Below are 23,783 nucleotides of genomic sequence, written 5' to 3'. Positions count from 1 at the left end.
TTATATTGTGCTGTAGGCTATTGCTTTTTTTCATTTTCTCATTTATATTTTTCCAACAAAACTCTATAAACCTTTTATTCTGTTTTTGAACACAAATTGTTTTCCATTCACTTTTGATTTTAGCTCTTCAACAGTCCTTAACATCTTTGTTAGATGACCTGTTATAAAATACTCCAAATCAATGCTTCATAAGTTTTCAATGGGCGACAGCTCTGGAGTGTAATCAAGCCTGTTTAGAATATAGACCATTTTACTGTGGAACCATGTGAACTAATAACTCATTTGTGGATGAAGCTACAATCTGTGGTCAGTCACAATGGCTTATAGCACTCTTGAGTATTTGAAGAGATTTTCACTATTCAATCATGTCTGTTTGTATTCAGTATGTTCATTCAGTATTGACTTATTTCTTGTATATTGAGATTTTTTACAGCTTCTTTAAATCTTTGAACAATATAATGCACTTAAATCCCCTCAACAATTTTATGTTGAGTAAACATTATGAAATTGTTGAACCATTTGCCAAAAAATTGGAAAACCGTTTAATTTCATCATCTCAATATCACAAGTTCATTATGTCATCTTGAGATGACAAGAATTGCTTAAATGTGATAATGGAGACAGTTATGTTGAGAAAACTACGTTTGTTTTCTCATGAGTGTCAATCAATCAATCTTTATCTTTAAAGCACTTTTCATACAAGATATGTACATAAGGAAAAAAAAACCAGCAAAGACAGAATAAAACAGCCACGGCACCCCACCCACATACACACCCAAGTCCCCAAACCCACAAGCATACAAATCGTCTCTCGTACGGACACAAACATGTACGCATGGACTTATATGCATGTGAGTGGAATGGTACTCGCAGAAACGCTGCCATAACCACCACTCGGGAAAATGAACAAATAAATTAAATAATAACACTGGAAGTATGGTTTACAGTAAGAATAGGATCAAAAACATTGTTATAAAAACAGTAAGAATAAATAATAAAACTCCATAAAAATGAAACAATAGTTAAAAAGTCATACAGGTTAAAATACAAAAATGAATAAATTAATTAATAATTAATAAGCAAGAGATTAAAACTTAGTAAAACTAAGGTAGGCTAAACGGGTGGGTTAAGATAAAATACATTAAAATAAGACTCTATTTATATATTTATTTATCTATAAATGCTCTATTTAGCTAGCCTGGCTGACGCGTCCACATCTCGATGAGATGGTGGTCTGGGAACTAGGTGTGCATTTTCTCGTATTTGAGGCGTGGTTTACGAATGCCTAGAGCCGTGTCCTCCGCTTTTAACCCATCCAGTTTGGCACCTATTTAACAGACACATGCACATGCATATGTATATATATATATGTACATATATAAGTATATAAATGAATAAGATTCATGTAAAAGCTTTACTGAAAAGGTATTAAGTTTGCTTTAAAAAATATCAACACTCCCAGCTTCCCGCTGGTCCTCATGAAGGCTGTTCCATAGATGAAAAAGTATGAGTTGATATATTTTGTTAGTTGGGCCTAATAAAGTTCATTTTGCCATCATTACAACCAGTGGGATTGCTTGAAGGGCAGCTACTGGCATTGTAAGAGTTGGTTAAAGTCTTATCTGTACCTACAGAAGTCAGTGTCTGCGTTTGAGCGCAGACATTTACTAAAATGTGAGCAGAAAATAGACCTGCACATACATTCATATCTTGACTTAATGTCATTGATCATCCCCAACTGTCATTTTTGTATCATACAATCTCTGTCATCCATTTGTAATAACCCTAATAGCAGTTAATTTTCTAATGTGTTAATTTCATTCAAGGATCAAATCATTGATTAGCTTTTGAAATATTGAGTTTAACCAACAAATTATTTTGGCACCAATGCAAGCAGCTCTAAAGATATCTCTTTTGTCCATATGGCACATTAGTGCACCACAGCAACTTTGAGATTTTTCTTTTTTACAATTACTTTACTATACGGGTAGCATCTGGTTTCTAACACTCGCCTTTGTCCTGCTGACAAAACAAAACCCTGTGGTGTCTGAGTTTGGTGACAGATGGCTTGTTATGAAAACCACAGAGGAGGGCTCTCTTACAAGATGTCATTTTTAAAATGAGTGAGTCTTATTCTAAAAGTAAGCTATGTTAATGACATTCATGACAAGACATGGATTCTAATGCAACATATGTTGCTGCTGACACTCTGTTATGTATCTAGGGATGCAAATGTCCTGCTGGGAAAGACAGTTTTTTGTTAAAGTGACATATCCTCGTTAGGACTTACAGACTTATTTTACTTGAATGGTGTATTGTGGGACAACTGAGAAAATACATAAAAGCTTTTAAACTGAATTATATTTTGTGAGGAAAACCTCTCCCTACAAATAAAGCCACTTAGAGTGGTAGCTGTTTCATGCCTGGGCTATTCGCTTCCCAGCGAATTCTCTTCAAGGACTATGACTGAAACTGGCAGGAAATTGCCTGACCTAAGACTGGGAGAAGCACTACTAGGTGGATGCATCTGTGCAGTTTCTGTTTACAGCTATCTTTTTACTATAACACTACAATTTACAATGCTATAGTCAAGAAGCTCATACTCCATTTAGCATCAACAGAGTGTGAAAACTATAGCTTATGCTCAGAAATGAGTCAGTATGCCTCCATTACCAGAGTATTTGAAAGTGCACTATGCTGTACAGATGCTCTGTCTTTAGGTGGCAGCATTGCAACGCTGGCATCCAGACTAAAGTCTGGAATCTGTAGTGCACTGCTGTTATTATACAACACATGCATCAGTAAATATTTGTGCAAAAACATGTGCATGAGAGCAAACATAACCCATCATGTAAATGTGGACACGGGCTGTATCTCAAACAAACAGAACTGGGGGAATCTATTTGGCCCACTGAGAGCTTCTCTGGAGTGGAAAACAGAATGCAGCAGTTTAATCAAAGTATGATTAATTCTAATTTTGTCACTTTCAAGACAATTACAGTTTTTAGGCCCAACTAACCCTATCAATAAAGCATTGTTCCCTGAACGATATGCAGTAACCTCTCTGAAGTCTCTTTTGCTATTTTCCAGGAGCAATTAATTTAGCCACGATTTTCAAACCGTGTAGTCATGAATAATCTGCACAACCTTTCCATTGACAAAACCGCAGGTGACAAGTTCTTGAGTCTGTTTGTGTGCATACTTTTCAGGGTTCCCTGGTGAAGCAGACGTTCTGTTTTTTCCACTCTCGCCACAGCAGCACACAGTTTCTTGTTAGATGACAGGTAGAGCATGTGGTCCAGCACTGGACCGTAAAAAAAGAAATGTGCATTTCAACTGTAGAGCCCCCTCTGAGGTCTCGGGCTCAGCTTTGAGGCAGGTTCTTTAGGAAGTTTTACAGACCTTGATGTTGCTCCATGTGTCTATGTTGTTCACAAGCACTGTATGTCATGTCCCTGTGGGCATCAAAACATAGGCTTTGAAACTGCTCTTGCAAAATGGTCAAAGCCACTCTTATTAGAACTACTGAGCCGGTTTTTACTTCTCTTTTTTCTTTGGCCATAAATCACGCCCACAATCTGTCCCTCACAAATAATATGAATTTTAAAAACTCATAAATATTTTACTTTCAGACAATAATGAAATCCCTCAATATTGTGGGTGACCCCGTCCCGAGGATGATAGTTATTAAGGAGTAATGGTGGTAGTCAGGAATAGGGTTTTGTCAAAAATATCACCCTTTGTATTGTTTGTCCTTATCTTGACATCTAATTTTTAGCTGGATTGAAGAGATGGATTCAAAGAGGGAAAAGAGAGGGAAGATAACTGCAGTTCCATTCCAATACCCCATACCAGTAAATTGGCTCTATATTAAATTTTGGCCTCATCTATCAATACAAAGAACAGTATCGAAATTACTTTGTTGCCCACAAATCGTGGCCAACAAATTGAGCCTCTCCTGAAAAAAGGCCATCATTTATCTGGTTCACATTTCCTTCTGAGGTGAAAGGAAGCAGGACACAATAAGACTTTTATTTGTTCCGCGGGTGATAGATGTGACCCCCCTCGAACCTCTGATTATGAGATTACCACAAGTAGAAAAAGAATCTATTAAACATTTTGACCTGTTGGTTCCCTTTGGATTCCCTCTCTTTTCATCACGTAACACTGGGAGCTGGAGGCGTGGGAGTCTCCTAAAGCCAAGGTGATTTACATAGCTAAAGTACTCTAGGCTATGCAAAGCAGCGTAATTTGTCCCAGGAGGGTGATGCATAAAGGGAAAGGTAATCAGTGTGAATATGAAGAGCTTTTAGGCAAACACAAAACTCTTCTGCTCCTGAAAAAGCTGCACGCTCTGAGGTGAAAGGTGATAGGATACCAGCGGTGAAGGTGAACCTGAAGCTGGTCAAATGATAATAGTGGCAAAGCATTGTGGTTTTGGTTCCCTCAGTGACGTACCGTGAGCTGGAATTATCAGACCAGCAGGTCTGGAATCTCCTTTTGTGCTGGCAGCGTATTGCAAAGTGAAGATTGTGGATGGAAATAATCAGCCCTTTTAAAGGTCAGAGGAAGTTAAGCACACCCAAAGTAGACGGTGACACATTCCAGCTGATAAGAAATAACTGTGTGTGTAAAGAAGAATGAGGAGAGTTCACCTTGTTCCATTTATGCTATCGTGATAGCTCAGCTGTCACTCAAATATAATGGCACATTTGCAGTTAACCCAAGTGCGACTATGGGAAATTCTTTGCACGGACAAACCCACTTTGAGGCAAATGTGGAATGTAATGAAGTATAGCTCTGATACAGTGGTCATTATTGCCAAAACATTTGTCTTTAAAGAATTTTGTAATGGCAAAGTAATCAAAATCCATCTTCATAAATTGAAGAGGGGGTGGGAGCTGTAATTATGGTCAACACAGCAATTACTAACTTAATTGAACCTGCTACAAGTGTGTATATCACCATTAGGAGGTTATTCAGCAACATATTATCATGTTTAAAGTTCACATGACTTTGCATATAGTAGGCCTATTTAGTGTAACTTAATGATTTTCATGACACTATGTTTCTAGTTTGACCTTTCCTTCATCTGATGAATATATGTAGCACAATTGGTATGTTTCACACTTTGGTGTTTGCACAGATTAAACATACAATGTATGTCGGCCAACCGGAATGTTAGTGGTTCGATCTCCAGCTTCCTCGGACACATGTTGAATTGCTCCATTGGGCAAGGCACTAAAACCCCATTGCCTCCAGTCAACCAGTCCTTCAGTGTGTGAAAGTGAGATAGAAAAAAAAAGTGCTGTTTGAATGTGTGGGTATGGGTGAATGTGGCTCGTAGTGTAAAAGCGCTTTGAGTGGTCAACCAGAAAAGAAAAGCGCCATATAAATAAATTCCATTTACCATTTATCTACTTCAAATAATCATCCTTCTTTTGTTAAATTTGAGGTCATTTTCCTTCTTTATCATCGGGCACTGACATTGCCTACGGTGGAGTTTGGGAGGAAAATGACAGGTCAAGCCATTTGGGACTAGTGACTTACAGCACTGTATGCTACAGGAAGGTCACTCTTTGCCTTTCCTTTGGGCATCATTCTTGAAAATAGAGTGACAGCCCCAGAGAGGCCGATAAGTAAACACAGTTTTTAATGGGCTGCGGATTGCTGGTGGTAATCTGTGCTGGCTGGCAGTGGGCAAGACACAGAGGGCAACAGGGCACTCTGCAGGGGTTATTATTAATGCTATCATTGATCAGATAGGCCTGAGTAGGAGAATGAAAGGCGGTGATGAATTTGGGCACCCTGTCTACCAAGTGAGGGGAGGACAAGCTACTAAAACTGGTTAAGGTCATGGATGAAAGATACCTCCCAGAAGAAGACACAAGAGATGATTCATTATGTTCAGTATAAAGGACAGCATAGAATGTGTCCCGGTGTCCAAAAGAAGGTCATGGGGTGACAAAGTTAAATTAAAACATAAGAAAATCTGTCCTTTGGCTGCTTCTACTTACACATATAGTATTCTTATTTGAACATTCCAAAAAAAAAACCTCAATAAATTAACTTCTTTAGCTGTTAAGTTCATAAAATAAATCAATAATAGTAACCACCATTGCCTTTTAACTCTGAGATAGACTTGACAGGTTCCTCCATAGTTGTTCTGAGAATTTAGACTCTCACTCTTACTCCTTTCTCTTTATGTAATCCTTGAGTAGCTCCATGATAACGTGATCAGGACTCTGTGGAGATGAGACCATCTGCCACAGGACCTTTTTTCCTCCTTTTGTCACTACAGATATTATTTATAACTTAACCTAACCCTCTTTTGAGCTTGTCATGAGCAGAATGAATCTCTTACCTCTCAAACTCCCGTCTGATGGTTAGACAGAAATCTAAACATCAAAAGGGTTCAAAATGTTTGTACATACCTGGTTATAATATATCCGTTACAGTTTGTTATATTCTTGGCATTAAACATTTGCCCTCGCTAAGAGCAAAACTGTGTAATATTGCTGAGTGGAGTGTGTGGAAATGTGTTTGACAGTATACAGATTGTTGCGTCCGGACGTGTCTGGCATTTCAGTCTATGGTCTATTTTCCAGGCATGAAAGCCTCCAGATCTTTTTTTTAATACTTCAAAGACTTGGGACCTTTTCCCAGACATCAAAGTATTCAGACCTGTCCTCCGAGACGTCTCCAGATCTAAACGGCACTTCTGTAAGGACACAATCACTTTTTTCCTATCTCGTAAATAATGCCTACAATCACTTTGCCTATTTTTAAGATTCCCATGTTTCCAAATAAAATATATCTTATCATCTATTGGCTAGGGGTAGGTGTGTGTGAGCTTTTGCAGCAGCAAATGTGTTGTTAATTTAGTTTAGGAAATGGACCTACCATGTGAAGTATAGCAAGAGGGAGGTCAGCTATTTTAATGACTTGCAGCCATATACCATGTAACTAAATCCACTCGAGTTCTGTCTGGTGCCGGCTCAGTTTTCCAGCAGCTGAATAGACCTCAGTATAGAGCAGGCTTCATGGGATTTGACTGAGAACCGGGTTCAGGAAGGGGCGACTTTTGGACGCCTACCAGCCTTTGTGTGAGTGATGTTCCAGTCCACTATAACAGCAAGTGAAGTGACAGCTCTACATCAACACTTTTGTTCTCTGCACTGCTGATGCTTTTTGCAGCTGTATTGAAGAAAGTTGTTTCCAGAATCAAATTGCGCACATTTAAAGCCACTCTCACACCCGTGAGAGTGGCTTAAAATGAATGCTGTACTGTGAATTATTGTTTAAAAAGATGTCTTGTACATAAAAAACTCACTTAGGTGTGATAAATGGAAAAACAGAACACAACGTGAGTTTTATGTTAAAGTTGAGAGGTAGAAAAATGATTGTGCATATGTTTAACTGATATAAAAACCATGCTTTGGTGTAAGCTATCTCTAAATGTATCATGTTATGCACATTATATTTGTGGTAAATAAAATTGTTAGTGTTTGGTTGATCAATAAAAATCCCTTTCATTTTCAAAGAAGAAGGAAAAGAAAAATAAGCCAAATAAATGAAAATCCAAAAATGCTGCATTAAATCAAACCAAAACAGCTCACCACCTTCTTTTTTACAATGAAAACACAAACTATGTTCCAAACTACCCATATTACAGACAGGGAAACAATGAAAACACATCTGACTCTGAGTGACTCATCTGATTTTACTGCCCTTAATGTTTGTGGATTTTTCTCTATCTTTCCTTCACCACACCATCTGGTCTTCCCAGAAAAGGAAAATGTACTCTGAGGCTCCTGATTTAATCCCCCCCTTTCAATAACCATGTTTCAATTCTGATGAATTCATCAGCAATCACACTTGTGTTTTACCAAAGAATTAGAACACTGTGCTCATTTGAAAGTGCTTGAAAATGTAATGAAGGCTACAGTGCAGCAACAATAATCTCTTTCTTAACATGCAAGTGTGACATTCATTTTTTTCTCCCTATTTTCGTGTTTTTAGTTTTGCCATTAACTGTTCTATATATAGTTCTGGCCTTAAATTTCTATCGTCCACAGTGTAAAATGCCTCCAGCCAACCACCTCCACACCCGGGCAACACTGTTATTCATTTCAGTTTCCACACCATAAGGGGTCGCTAGTGCCTGCCGAGTAGCGCAGTCAACTAGACTTGTCCGATAACAACTTTTAAAATCTTCTTATTTTGCGCAGGGTACAGCGATGTTAATGGAAAACACATTTTACAAAAAGCGAGACTTTGGGTAAAAACACACTCGGACAATCCTGTCTGAGGATGAACTGACTTGAGAGTAAGATGTCTTTAGGTTTATGGCGAATTCATGTGGTTAAATGACTCAGATAAAAATGTCTAACACTCGACATCATAGGTGAGATATGATGTTCGTGGGGCTGAAGGCGCCTCCCGATGTGCGCCGCTGGTAGTTTATTGTCACCGCTTTCTTCCCCCTCTGCTTCTCTCGACGCGCATTGGACAGACTGACAACGCGTAAGCTCCTGACTCTGCAGCTTGTAGTCTGTCTACAAAAACACAGAAAGATGAAGGCTTGAAACGGGACTTTTGCAGAAGATACGAGCCACCTGGTGCCAAAGTCTAATTAGAAATGGCAGAGGAACGCTAGCTCTCGCGCGCCCTGATGTGACGGCTGCACGCACTGTTGGAGTTCTGCGCAGGACTTCACGAAACCAAAAGGCTGCAACGGAGTGGATGCATGCTGCCATATGTTGTGACTTGAACTTTTCTACTTTAACATATTTCACCATGCGTAGTACGGAAAGTCCGTCCATTCGCCCAGAAGTATCGGACTTTACGCATTTCACTGCCGCCAACTTCGGGAATCTGGGAATGCAGAAGCAGCTGAAGATAGGGCACTGAATACATTCTCATTTATCATTTGCTTCTTTTTTGTAATAAATTCATTAGATTCTCACTGAGAATGATTATGAAAGTGCCTCACTGCAGGTGTTTCATTGTGGTTTGAAGAGTAAGCGGTTACTCTAAAAATGCTGGGAAGAGTGATGCAAAACTATGGACAAGCCCCCTCTCTTCTATTTTTGAGTTTTCTTGTCAACACCTAGTCAATGAGAAACTCGTCAGAAGGCGCACAGAATCGTTCAGACTGTATATACAAATTCCAGGCGGAGAAATTTCGACAGGGAATTCTTGTTTTTCTAACGGCTCAAAGAAACATGTTGCATATCCTGGTGCTTCAGTCGGCGGCGTTACTTTTGGGAGGTAAGCTTCATTTCAGTAAATCAGCCTGTTTGCCTTTTCGTTTCAGCCGAGGAACACTATTCTTTCTCTTACACTCTTACACACAAGAAAGAAGTTGGAACTGATGCCTGCTGGCATGTCTTTAAAAGTGGGGCTTTGTCACGTATAGTAATGGTGGTGGTGGGGCGGGTATCTCACCAGTGATAAACGGAGATGCAGGACAGTTTACATCCTGTGAGTCACTGCTGTGTAAGACTGTCAGTTCGCTTTAAATATTTTTATACAACTCTCTTCTGCATGACATCAGATTTGAATTAATTTCTTTTCAGTCTATGACATTTTGTTTGACCCTGTTACCTACTGCAACTCGGGCCTTTAATAAAGTTTTTCTTATGAATATTTCTATACACTAGGGATTTTCTGAGTTTATTGCTTCATGCTTTGTCAAGTTATTATACCAAAATATACCTCAAAGCGCCTGATTATCCTATTTGAGAAGTTCCATGAGTTGCAGTATAGCTGAAATTTCAACATTATGGCAACACTGACAGTTACAGTTGAAAACAAATATCTCTTTGTTTTAACAGGAGTTTTTCTTCTTCGTAAGAGTTCTTGTTAAGTTCATTTGCCGACATTGCACCAGTCAATTGGCGCTACAAGCAGGAGAAGAGCATCTTTTGGCTGCCTTACATATACATTAGAGTTCTGAGCTGGTGCTCTGGCTAATGAATCCCCTCTGTCCTGTGGGAAAAAGGTTTAACATAAAAAGCTATTTGGAAATGTGATCCTCTCCACTAATGCGACTATTTTCTCCCGATAATACCTGGCTTTAGCAGTTGTCAGCCTAATCAAACAGAGGGACCTTTTCATATTTTGTTTTGGACCTTTTAAATGGTAAACAGTATATCATTGGACAACTGCAAATAATCAATTGTTAGAAAAAAAAAAAAAAACATTTTTTCTTTGTTCTTAGTGTTCATATGTTGTCTTCTCTTTTCACACCATGAATCCTCATCGAGTTGCAAGAATACCTACAGCCTATCATGGATCTGTTATGGTCTAAATAGACAAAGCACTGGAATTGATTCCCTACAAGATCATGCATTTCCAGAAACATTCTTTCTCACTGCACTACATTTCCTAAGACAACATCCTACATGTCCATTGCACGTGTACACCTTGGTGCTGCTCCTTTCTTGGAGCTCACTTGACAGCACCTCTCTTATGAGTGCGTGACTCATTGGCTTGAAGAGTATGGTAATGATGCTTGCCTTATGCCAAGGCTCTCTCAGTAACCATGCACAGTATGATCCTAATTGAGCATTGTGTGTCATAAACCTGCAGGACACTGCTTCTCACAGTGGAAAGTGATGAAAATTGATAACACAGACCAGGAAATGAGAGGATCTGGATCCACGCAAGAAAAATGTCTGTACAGCATAATAAGGCTATAATTAAGGAGGGAAATCTGGTATCCTGGTCTGACTGTGACCAAATCCCATTGTTATGAGAAGCTTAAGTGCTATGAGGGTAGATAGTTATCAGGCTTAAGACAATTCCAAAAATGTTTGCAATGGAATGTAAAATGTAACGGAGTACTTCTAACATAAAAAGAATTGTCCTCTCCTTTATTAGTTGAAAACACTAGTGTGTTTCAGTGATTCCTGAGGGGGATATCCAGTCTTTCCTCCTTTTGTCTTATCCATGAGTCAAACAAGATCCAAAAGGGTATCAAACAAGGATAGCCTCCAGTCTATATCTTTGAGTACTAAGCACATCGCCCATGCATCCATATCTCCATCTAGGGGATGTGAGCTGTCCTATAGACTGTGTTTTTTTTTTAATATCAAGGTTATTATCCCAGCAGAGAGTCTTTGTTTCTTACACACCTGGGAGTTTTTATATGTAACTGCCCAAACAAAGATCCACTTGTATGGTCCCTCACCTCAGTGCTCACATTGGTTTTGCCCCTGGCAGTCCTTAAAGCTTTGCGATTAATGTTTGTGAGCTAGGAGACCAAAAAAAAATGTAGAAAAAGAGAAGTGGAAACATATTTAAAAAAAAAAATGTTGTTGTTAGGTTCCAGAATACACAGAATGAGGTGTTAATATTCTTGTGCGAACACATACGCTAAGTTGACATTAGGTGAATGGCGGATGGTGGACTTGAAGGAGAAATAAAGGCTCGTGACACAAACAATCGACTTGAAGGGTGTTGAGTGTACGAAGCAGTTTGAGGAATTGTTCGTGGAGGTTGGTGGAGTTGAGGGAGAAGGAATTTGCGGGTACGCATCATCAGTAGTGTACCTCTGGGTCATGGGGTGTTTCAATGTATTTCAATGTATTTATTGAAATTGAATGATGTTCCTACCCTCACCTATGGTCACGAGCTGTGGGTAGTGACCGAAAGAATGAGATCGCGAATACAAGCGGCCGAAATGAGTTTCCTCCGCAGGGTGTCTGGGCTCTCCCTTAGAGATAGGGTGAGAAGCTCGGTCATCCGGGAGGGGCTCGGAGTAGAACCGCTGCTCCTCCGCATCGAGAGGAGTCAGATGAGGTGGCTCGGGCATCTGGTTAGGATGCCTCCTGGACGCCTCCCTGGTGAGGTGTTCCGGGCCCGTCCCACTGGGAGGAGGCCCCGGGAAGACCCAGGACACGTTGGAGAGACTGTGTTTCTCGGCTGGCCTGGAAACGCCTCGGGGTCCCCCCAGAAGAGCTGGAGGAAGTGGCCGGGGACAGGGACGTCTGGGTCTCTCTGCTCAAGCTGCTGCCCCCGCGACCCGATCCCCAGACCAGCAGAAGATAATAGATGGATGGATGGATGAATGAAAGTATCAGCCAGACTGTTGCGACGATGTGAAGATGCCTGGTCCAGTGGAATTTTTCATGTCAACTTGAATTTGCACCACACAATCTCTGTGCGCTGGAAGATTTCAAATCAAGTCAAGGTAGTCTCATTGAAAACCTGTAATCCTAAATTCTATTTCATACCTGTGACAGCCCATTGATTATAATTGTGTGAGGAGCATATGATTTAAATTAAGCATTAAGATTTAAAAGCGTCTGCCTTGAGGGAGCTTGCTCTGGGTAGAAACCTGTAATGTCACATTTCCCCCGCGCCAGTGTTAACTCATTTATTTACAGAAAAAAGAACATGAAAAGAAAAGTAGAAATCCCTGGCTTGGTGGTATTTTTTATCAAGGCTATCTTACAGCTGTGCTTTGAGCTCACTGTAGTGCACTTCTGAGATTTGCGATGGAGGACACTGATGAAGAGGCATATTTTTCCCTTCTCTCAAATCCAATATTTCGTAGCTAGGGTGGTTTCCTTGGTTTGGAAGGAGAATAAAATTTAGAATTACAGCAGCAACTCATCAAAAGCTGGATTTTTAATTGTAGTTTAGTTTAATTTCCTACCATCACAAATGTTATTTGCTAAATGTATATTTGCCAAACTATGCACCTATGTTTCTTTAATGACCATTTTATGAGACACACTGAGTAGGTGGGCTCCTCTAATTCCCTTGTACTTCATCGGCATGCTCATTACACATAAAGTGTGCATAGGAGGTATACGTTGTAGTTTCCTAATCACTGAGTCAAAAGAGGTTTCTGCCCCCTTGTAAATTTAAATGTCATCAGTATAATGTCCTGTAATATCTCCAAAAAGCTTATCTGCTCTCCGTTAATTGGCTCACTGTAACTGCTGTGATCTCACATTCAATTTAATCAAAACTCACCATTAAGAGAGTTGCATGGAGGAAATCTGTGTAAAAGCTTTAAAGAGCGAGGATGTGAATGTGTGTGTGTGTTCCTGAGGAGGGGCGTCATTGCAATAATTGACAAACTCGCTGATGTAGTGCTTATGTGCATTTCTCATCAGCAAGTAGTTGTGTCTGAACGCAGGGCTTGCTCTTCATAAATCTGTTGGAGGGAGTTACTCACAGCCACACTGTCTGATCAGGAGGAGGTGTGTTGCAAACACCGGAGACCAGAAGCAGCTTGTGCCAGACTGCACACTGCTGCACTGTCATTGTTTAATGCGTGGACAATAAATCATTGTTAATCATAAACTCGGGCTGCAACGGCAATTTCAATTAAGAACGGAGCTTGTTAAGGCTGTAATGAGCTAAATGCTAAATTAAATGCTAACTTGCTCACAATGACAGTGCTAGCATGCTGATATTAAATCCAAAAGGATTTACTAAGCTCAAGCAAAGATCCTTCTTAGACACCAAATGATGCATTACAAACTGAACTCATACTATGGAACGGTGAATGACTCAATGACTCTTACGTGGGCGCATATGCTTGAAGCTCTATCAGCCAACAAATTTGTCCGTGTTTGGAGGTAGACTTTGGTGGCAGATGGACCTAATAATTGCACTTTGTGCTAATGGAATGGCCCTACATTTCATCAGGAAACTAACCCCCCTCCTGTTTTACTTTTAATATCACTATCACTTTTATCCACTTTTACTTTTCTTTAGTTTCTCATATGAAGCAGAACCACCTTATTAAGGCTATGGAATAAAACATTGGAGGACAGTTAGGAAAGAAAAAAACTGATTTGTTTTTGGTTGTTTTCAGAAACATAAAAGTTACAAAGACCATATAACACAAATACAGGAAATAACTGAAGAGCCTCCGCTTCAATATATGAATTTAGTTTGAGAATAAACTGACATTGGCTAATTAGCTATAAATGCAATGTACCAACTAGTAAGAATGTCATTAGTTTTACATTAATTCAATTTGGATGTATTGGAGGAATTAAAATTGGATGTATTGGATAAATTAATTTTGGATGAGTTGGATGGATTGAATTAGGATGTAGTGGATTAATTAAATTAGGAGGAAGTGGATGACTAAATGTTTTTTTGTCTAATGTAGGTCAAGACTTCCAAAAGTTGAAATGAATTATAAAGGCACCATGAGTCCATGTTTCAAATACATTTTAAATCCATCCAGCAGTTATAAAGATCTCTCATATTCACAAGAGGGAAGGGCAAGGGACCACCGACATCAGTTGGAATCATCTTCTATGTGCCATGAATTCCTGTGTAAAATCTTGACAGCTGGGTGGTGATGTGTAAGACTTTATTTACAGGTGGGGAAGGCTTCATATACACTGCCAAGTCAAAAAAAAGAGTATATTTATCACATATTTTTGTTGGACCACCTTGAGCTTTGATCGTGGCATGCCTTTGCTACAGCATCGTTTTGATAAACGTATGCAGTATGCAACATTTATTTCCTTAGTGAAGTGTTCAGGGTAAATCTGGTCTTATCAAACCACATGACCTATTTCCATTGCTCCAGAGTCCAATCATTATGCTTCCTCACAAACTGAAGTTGCCTCTCAGTTGCTTTTCTTAAAGGTGCACAGCTGTTTAGTCTCAATTACTTGAGATCTCTTTGTACTGTGCTTATGGAAATGCTCTGACTTTTATGACTACTGTTTATAAAAAGCTCACATTTCTTCGTCGAAGATGATTATTCACAGACAGTCCTTAGCCCAATTTTTTGTAGTTTTAGCAGCCTCTTTAGGTGTTGGTTTGATGTAGACCAACAATTTCAATGTTCTGAAAAAAAGAACATCTGTTCCTCAACACAGGATGTGTCTCCCAACAAAGGTGTTAGAAGTGAGAAGCTACTCACTGCACCCCTTTCAGTTAAATAACTTGTTTCCAGCTGAAACATATTAATTACTTTTACCTATTTGATTAGTTTAATCCAGGAGGTAACCTTTTTTTTCCACAAGCAATGTAGATTAATTGCACCATTAAAGTCATCACTCATTCATTCAATCATCATTAAATATTAAGAGCTTACTTAACAGATTGTATTGATGCTTTGTCTTCATTTGCTTGTAACAACACAGAAAATAAATAATATATGGGAGGTTTGAATTGTGTGCCCCTAATTCTCATCATCCTATTCATAGCTGAATTTCAATAAATATCAGCTGCAATTCTCTGGCAGGAATGATGACCTCTTAAAGCGACAACCTCCAGTGGTAACATAAGTGCTGCTCCAAGTGCATACTTATATGATGTAATATTTCTGTAACAGAAAAACTGACACTAAAGCAAAACTCTCTCATGAAAGAAAAGTCAGCCCTGAAACATGTGCCTTGATGTTCTCTCCAGTTCTCTTGAACATTGGAGCTTCAATGCAAATGTCACTTTGTAACTACACAGAATATCAGCCAATCTGCGACTTAAAGGATGCCAAGATACATCCCCACAAAGTCTGCCCTGCCCAGTGCTCATGCATCTAAAAGGCGTTTAGATGTAACACTTGTCTTCCTACAGATAACACACCCTGCACTATTTCAAACAGTTTAATTGCTGGAAGTGTTTTGTCACTCATTGAAAAAAAATTAAATGTTTTCATGATAGGGTCGGAGGAAAAAGACATTTCACAGGGTTTACTGTATTTTGAAAGCTAGTGAATCACAGGAAATGCCAAAGCATCAGAACAAGAAGTGGATTATGTTTTTTTTTTTCAATAGCACATTAGTAAAATGTCATTAGTCTGTGAGCTGTCCCTATAAACAAAAACTGCTAAGGCAGCATTGCAGAATATTAGATATTTATGTAATATTTTCTGCATAAAGGCTTGAGCAATATGAATACACTCTAGAACTTAATTTTCTCACAAGCACATGTGAGAGCCAAATAAAGATGAATGTTTCTGAAAATATTTAAAAGATTACAAATTTTACAGATAATTCTTTTTACAGTTGTTCATCCCTCATGTCAACAGAGATGTGTCCATAATTTAAAATATTTAGGTGTTTGTTTTATTTGAACTATAGCAGATGGTGGGACAACAGGCTGTCACTGCATCTGAAAGAAGGCAGCATTTGGTTGTGTGCAGAGCTGTCACCACCTTTCAGGGGCATAAATGCATTAAATGCAAATATCTGACAGGTACACGTAGTCAAGGCCCATTGACTTCTTTGTGGTGTGGCTGATTGATTGTTGAGATTATGTTTAAATGGAAGCCGTGCATCTCTTTATGATTCACAACGGTGTGCTCCCGCAGTGAAATGCTGAACAACAGCTTTAAAACTGCCACTGAATTTTGATTTTAAAATCTATTAGTTCTATCCCTTGAGCAGTCTTCTCTGTTTGTGAATAATCACTGCCGTCTGCAGTTTGTTGTTCACCCTCATCTGTGATTTAAACCCACGTACGGTGGCAAGACAAACAAATTATAGTAAACGGAAAGGTAGTCCTGACACAGCACAACTTATAACTCGAAATAAAGTGCGTTAGTCAAGGATGAGTCTTTCTTCATATAAAAACACTCCATGAGAAATCAGAATATTATTATATGTGAAGTTGCTCTGGGCTTTCTCTTCAGCATAACATCAAAGAGTGTGCATTCAAATCGATCCAGCTGGAGTGAAAGAGAGTTAAAATTACCCTTAAATGGGTGGTGCTCATTGTGTGATGTGATGTATTTTGCTGTTTGATTCTGAAGACAACACTCAACAGAAATACCTCTACAAAATAATCATGCTTCCATCAGCTACAACTGAGTAGAATTCTAAATGACCTCAAGTATACTTCGTCCGTAGGCTGGATGGCTCTTGATGTAATTGGAATGCCAGTGTACGTGTGTGTCTCCAATCAGTCTTAACACAATCACTGGTTCCTAATCAGTGGGAAAGTAATGGCTACCTCTGAGTACAATCAGTGCACAAGTTAGTTTTCAAGGGGTGGCTGTATCATAATGAAGTCCCTCGAGTGACTTGACTGAGTCTGTACGACTGTATTTGTAGACTTTCTTGTACTCTAGCTTAACTGTTTATTTTTTATGATCTTCTAAAACAGTTGCAGAAAAAACAGAGACATGATCATGTTGTCGTTTTGCCCTTGCTGTCCAAAAGCCTCCAGTCCTCACTTTTTGGCAGCCTGCAGCGTTCATGCAGCGTACAAAGCAGCATGAGCGCTGCCTGCTTTGTTTCTCCTATGACAGGGGACAGCTGATCGGGGGATTAGAGATGTCCAGTCAAAACACGGACAGTGTGGCAATAGTGAGTCATCGGTCCTGTGGTTCTCAGTGGTATCACCCTGGCCAGGAGGGGCAGCGCTGCACATGCACCAGCAGCCTGCTCTGAGTCACTATCTGTGCCTGCAGATTCTGTTCTTAACCCAGAGGCCTTCAATTTCACACAAATTGGAAAGAGCCACCCCAAGCTGAGACAGAATGACCCCATGATAACGAAGGATTAGCTTAAAAAATATTACAGTTTAATTTAAATTGGGAATAAAACTGCATAAGGATGTTAATGGAAGGCTGAATGCTGGCTTGTTCACTCTTGCAGAATTTTGATTAATTTTATCATCATTTTATGAACCCAACATGACTGAACAGGGGGCAGTTTTGGTTGGTCCAGACTCAAACATCTCCACACACTGTACAGATGTTAACTCATTGGCTGCCAGCCATTTTCAGTTCAGAGAGACCCATACTGCCAAGTGTTTTACAGTATTTTGACTGATTTTCCAAGACCCACAGAAAAGTCTGTCTTATGACTATGTACACACCGAAATTACCAAACGAAAGAGTCCACTCTCTTCTTTCATCAGGAAAAAAAAGTTTGTTTCTACCATTTTCAGTCCTTTAGTAATAGACACTAGAACATAGGTTGGTTTCACCAAAAACAGCTGTTTGACCAAAAAAAACCCGAGAAAATGAGCTTCTTTTTTTTGTGCAAAGTGGCACTGCTGCCACCTTGCGGGTAATTTTGCCAGTATATTCTCTGTTTAGTGTTTACAAGCCTAAGATTTAGTGACAAACTCCGCTAGATTGTCCCCCAGCCCGCTCAGTTAAAGGCGGGGTAGGGGATCTTTTTCTGGAACATTTTTTTACATATTGCTTGAAATACTCTTCACACCCTCATTGCAACCAATTAATTAAAAGTTTTGACACAAATATGAAAAGTTTTAGTGGCCTCTAGAACGTACAATCTAGGAAAAACAGTATCCAATCATTGTGAACGGACCGTTCACAATGATTGGATTCTGATGCCGTCTATCAAACTGCAATCTGCTCCTCCCTCCCCCTCCCCCTCCTTCCCCCTCCTTCCCCCTGTGCGCGTACCTTGCTCCGTGAACGAAGCTTGGCAGGAAGCTAAACTAGAGCCAGCTTGGCTAGCACCTAGCATTATTAAACGTATAGTTAGCATAAACTAAATACTAAATACGACAACGATCGATGCTTGCTGTCAGAACAGCGCTCGTGCACCTTCGTGCTCGTGCGCGTTCATGTACAATACAGGGTTGGGACTTTTTACCTGTGTATTTTCAAAATGCAGCTTCGCTGGACTCAAAATCCAGGATCTCCTACCCTACCTTTAAAAAACGCAATTGACGTCTATAGACATCTTTGGCAGTCAGCGTTTTTTTTTAAATTGACGTCTATAGACGTCAATGGCACCGAAAGAGTTAATGGTGTTTAAAGAATGGAATAATGACTTTGATGCACCCCTTACATTTCAGAATACTTATGTGTTCAGTAATTAACCTCAGTGTCGGCCAGATGAATTGGCTTAAATTTTGTACAAAACTTCAGCTCCTTATGACTTATATGTTATTTTTGTATGAAATGCTTCAACTAAGTCCCATTATCAGTTCAACAATTGACTTTACAACACAGTTTGGTTTGTAACCTGCAACAGAAATCCCCTTCTGGTAACTTGATGGTATATGTTACCCCTGCTAAACATCAGTGTGTTGGTACTGCCTCATGTTTTGGCTTTAGACTCATGAAGTGACGACCTGAGGATGGATAATGTTAAGTGTAATGGGTTTAAAAGTTTAATAATGTAAGCTGGAGGCAGATTATTGACTGCTCTCAAGGTGAGTAAAACCTAAGAATTGACAATACACTTTATTAGCAGACAGTGTAGGGAGACCTATGGCAGAGTTCTTAGTATCCTTTATTTTCTTAATATGTCAGTAGATAGAATGTGTAATAGTTATAGAGTGCAATATGGATATAAATTTGTAAAATATTGTAGAAAATGGCCACCCTTTGACATCCACTGACAAGGACAAATGTCTTGATATGATTAGGTCTGAGGACACGCAGACTAATTGCCTCTACATGCCTGAAATGAGTGCAAACAGGCAGTTGCAAGAGCTTTTTAGTCCTGCTGGGCTGCATTTGATTACTATTTGCTGTCTTGTTTAATGCTGTTTTTGTGCATTCTCGCTGAACCTTGAAGATTGTTGTGTGAAGGCCGTGTAATTAGATGTTCTGGGAGTAAGGCAACTGCTGAAATTCAAAGTGATGTAATCGTTGCTCCATCCTTAATTGCACATGCCATGTGTAGGATGGCTAATTTAACCAGCAAAAGTGAAGCCACCACCAAGTTTATTTATTTATTCATTTATTTGCCTGATTTTTCTAAATCTCTTTTTAGTTGTATTTTCATGCTACCGAATCCCTTAATCTCGAAAATCTCTTGTATCCCTTACGTTAAGTATTAAAATATACTACAAATATACTTAAACAGCAATGAAAGGCAGTGAGAAAAAGTATTACAGCCTAATGAAAATAAAAGAACATATCGAACAACTGAGGATGCCAGGTCTTGTACTTATCTGGTCTTTTCATTGATGGAAGCCAGTGTTGTTCATCTGGAGAAATATTCAGGATCTGACCTGCATGCTGCAGCGGCAATTTCTGTTCAAATGAGAAATATATCTGAAAATATATTGTGAGCTCACCAGCACAGAGAGGTGGGCTGATCTCACCCTGCGATAACACCCTCCTGTGAATGAAGACAGATGAGTAGTGAAGATTCCCCCTGTGTTACTGCAATATGACGCAGTAGAACTCTGAAAACAAAAGCACTGCTCCTCTCTCTCACAAAAGCATACACAATATGTTAAATCTGAAAGTTTAGGATATATGCAGCAGAATTCTAGTAGTGGCACAAAAATTACAGAGTGAACCAGGCATTGAACATGTGATTTATATTTGGTGTGTTTCTTCATGACGTAAAAAACCGAGCTACGCTGTAACAAGTGGGCAGTGGCGATGCACAGAGCACCAAAAATCAAGCACTGAACTTCAGTTTAATCGTATTAATGGCAGTACTTTGACCGAAGCAAACATGCATTTTGTTATAATAACAAAATCTTCTCAGTCAAAGAAACAAGATCCATCCATCCATTTTCTATACCCGTTTTATCCATTGGTTTGCAGAGGGCTGGAGCCTATCCCAGCAGTCATCGGGCGAGAGGCGGGGTACACCCTGGACAGGCCACCAGTCCATCACAGGCAGGGCCACACAACCACACACACTCACTCCTAAAGACAATTTTAGAGACACCAATTAACCTAACATGCATGTTTTTGGACGGTGGGAGGAAGCCAGAGTACCTGGAGAGAACCCACACATACAAAGGAGAACATGCAAACTCCACACAGAAAGGCCCCAGCCAGGAGTTGAACATGGAACCCTCTTGCTGTGAGGCAATGGTGCTAACCAACACACCACAGTGCAGCCCTATAGAAGCAATATGTAATAGTGATTTTGAGCTGCTCAACTTTGGGTTGAAGCCTTTCTACCTCACACATGAATTGGGTTATGTCTTGCTATTTGTAGTTTATGTCCCCCAAAGTGGCAAAGTACATAATGGTACTGCTTCAGGAGCAGCAGATCCTCTACACTGTTAACAACAATTCCGCCTGCCATTGTTCTGGAGGATCTAAACAGGTGCAACCTTAAGAAGCAGGATTTCAACAAGTTGTGAAATGTGACACTAGGAACAGCCATATCCTGGAATAAGGTTATTATTCTAACAACAAATATCTATTTATAATCAAACTACCAATATAAAACTCTGACCAAGTTGTGGTGCATCTAATTTTTACATATAAAACAAAACTTCACAACGAGAAACCTGAAAACAAGGTTAAATTATTGTGGAGTCAGGATAAAAAAAGATCTGTCTTCATGTTTTGATTGTGTTAGCCTGGAGGTGGTGAGGGAAGTTTCTATGGATGCCGTGACAATAGTTGATATATGTTTTTTGTGTCTATTATTACAGTTAAACTGTACCCAACAATGCAATTCACATAACAAAAGATACAAAAAAAAAAAAAATTGGAGCTACAGAGGAAGGATAAGGAAATAGGAAGAAAAGTCCTATTTAAAATAGCTTTGACTCACATATGACCTTTTCTTTGCATGATTGATCCTTAACCTGCATTTGTGCATGGTGTGTAAGTGGCACGGCACAGACATTTCTGGAGGTGTACCAAGCCCATGCAGCGATTTCCATGAATGAATCATGTCTGTTTTTAGAGGGCCTAATGATCACGGGCATCTCATGCAGTTTTTAGGTCCTGATCCCTTGTGCACAGAGATGTCTGCAGATTTTATGAATCTTTTTATTATATTTTGTACTGTAGATGATGGAATACTAAAGTCTTCAATTTTACTTTGAAGAAAATTATTCTGAAATTGCTTCACAATTTGTTGATGCAGTCTTTTACAGATTGTTTAACCTCTGCCCATCTCTACTTCCCAGAGGCTCTACCTCTCTTTACTTGCTGACCTGTTATTAATGAACCTAATTACTTGCAAGATGTTCCTCCACTATTTCCTTTCGAGTATAATTTAGTATATATTTTTTAGCGTTTTGTTGCCCCCTGTCCCAACTCTTTTTGAGATGTGTTGCTGCCATCCAATTAAAAACGAGCCATTATGTTTCATGAAATTATGAAATAACTTTTCAAATTTGATACATTTTATTTAATTTTGAATAAAATATTGGTTTATGAGATTTGGAAATCATTGTACTCTCTTTTACTTCATTTACAATGTCTAACCCAGATTATTTAGACTACAGCAATTTCATTTTTGTCAAACGTGATCTTTAGCATGTTACATGTTTTTTAATGCACCATCTAATTTATGAGTGGAAAGAGATTTGTTCCATTTGTGCTGCTTAGCCCTTGAAGCGCTTTAACCTCTGCAGTCTTGTAGAAGCTGAATGACCCAAGAGAAGTAACCCACAAAGCTGTTAAGGAATTGGTGATTACACACTCTTCCATTTTATTATTTACTGCTTTCCATTCATGACTGAGCTTGTGGAAAGGTTTTTGATACAATTCCTATGTTATAAAGAATTGATATTAGTAGAGATTCTTTTGCCTCCAAAAATCCTTTTTTTTTGCTGTTTACTCTCCCTGAAATTTCTCCAGCCACATTCGAAGCAGCCAAGAGTTGATGGATATTTTGTTGTTGTTGTTATTGCAGAGACAAATTACAATTCCCCAGTAAAACAATGGGATAAAATGCATCTAATATTGCAGTGTTTCTCAGAAACAAAATGTACACTACAAAACAAAAGTTTTAGGTGTAGCGTTATTGGGCATTTATATATGCATCAAATATAAGGATTTATAAGACGTTCTCACTGTCTCAAATAAACCTTAAACCTCGAATTTAGGGCACCACCTCGCTGATATTTTAACTTGCTTTAAGTTACAGTCCAGGGAGGACGACTGTTAAAATCTTACGATCCTGGTATGTTAAATTAATAATCAATTAATAATCAGTCTCATATCTCGCTACTTTCGTGAAAGTTCTCGTTTGGTTGGACAGACATTACGTAAAGAAAGCATACGACACAATCTGTGATTATAACATATATATAGATATATGAACTGTTTATTACAATGATATGATCTTAGACATGAACCTTTAAACAAACAGGAGATGCATTGAATATGGGTGATTATATAAAACACTTAGTGAATGGAAAATAAAATATGGTGAATGGGGAGATACTGGATGTATTCAAATAGTTTAGGTTGGCTGACTATTTGACGCTAAATACTGACATTTCGGATTAATTTATCATTCTGTGAAAGCCTCGAGACATCCATCAAACCCACTTTAAGGTGAAAACGGGTCGGTCTTACTGTGCTGAAGTTCTGCTTAGTCAGCTCGGAACACGGCAGCGGCCACGGGGGTCCGAGGGGATTTCTCTTCCGCTCTCTGGGCCTTCCTGGTTGTGGTGGCTGACTTTAGCGGACTTCTCAGTTGCTTCTTTTCACTGGGAAACGGGAACGATGGTGCCGAGGGCTATGGTTAGATGATCAAATCCTCGAGCGCCAGAGTTGGTCCGTTGCTTCTGTGATGAAGTGAACTTAAGTTCACAGAAGATTAATAAAAGGTTGCTTGAGTTGGCTTTCTTGGTAGGAAAACTTCATTCTGTTCTTATCTTTGTTCGGGTCTTTCTTTTTCGTCTCCGGGGTCTCACTGGGTTCTGGAGGGCTTCCTCCGGTCGTCCTGTGCATCGCTCATCCTCTAGTCTTTCCGCTCTCTCCTGAGATTATGGGAAACTCCCAAACTCTGGTGAGCTCTTCTTTTCTTCTCAAGTCATCTCCAACTCTCTCTTCTCTTCCTTCTTCTTTCTTTTTCTTTGTTCTTCTGAGTTTGGATTCGCGGGTTCCGTGGTTTGACTCTCGGAGGCGGGGCATGTCGTAAGCT

The 23,783-nt window shown here is 39.4% G+C and overlaps 1 protein-coding gene across 2 annotated transcripts in view; it reads left to right on the top strand.

Annotated features, from left to right (window-relative positions):
- The first annotated feature begins 8,349 nt into the window (after positions 1-8,349).
- The window catches only part of LOC142382525 (transmembrane protein 132C), a 168,680-nt gene continuing 153,246 nt past the window's right edge, over positions 8,350-23,783 (top strand). For both annotated transcript variants that reach the window (XM_075468504.1, XM_075468503.1), the window contains exon 1: positions 8,350-9,273. In XM_075468504.1, coding sequence (XP_075324619.1) covers positions 9,120-9,273 — 154 coding nt within the window. In that variant the 5' untranslated portion in view covers positions 8,350-9,119. The remainder of the gene's footprint in view (positions 9,274-23,783) is intronic.

The sequence above is a fragment of the Odontesthes bonariensis genome, chromosome 6 (genome assembly GCF_027942865.1).
Source record: "Odontesthes bonariensis isolate fOdoBon6 chromosome 6, fOdoBon6.hap1, whole genome shotgun sequence".
In the NCBI taxonomy this organism is placed as follows: Eukaryota; Metazoa; Chordata; class Actinopteri; order Atheriniformes; family Atherinopsidae; genus Odontesthes; species Odontesthes bonariensis.
This window is presented reverse-complemented; position numbering and strand designations above follow the sequence as displayed.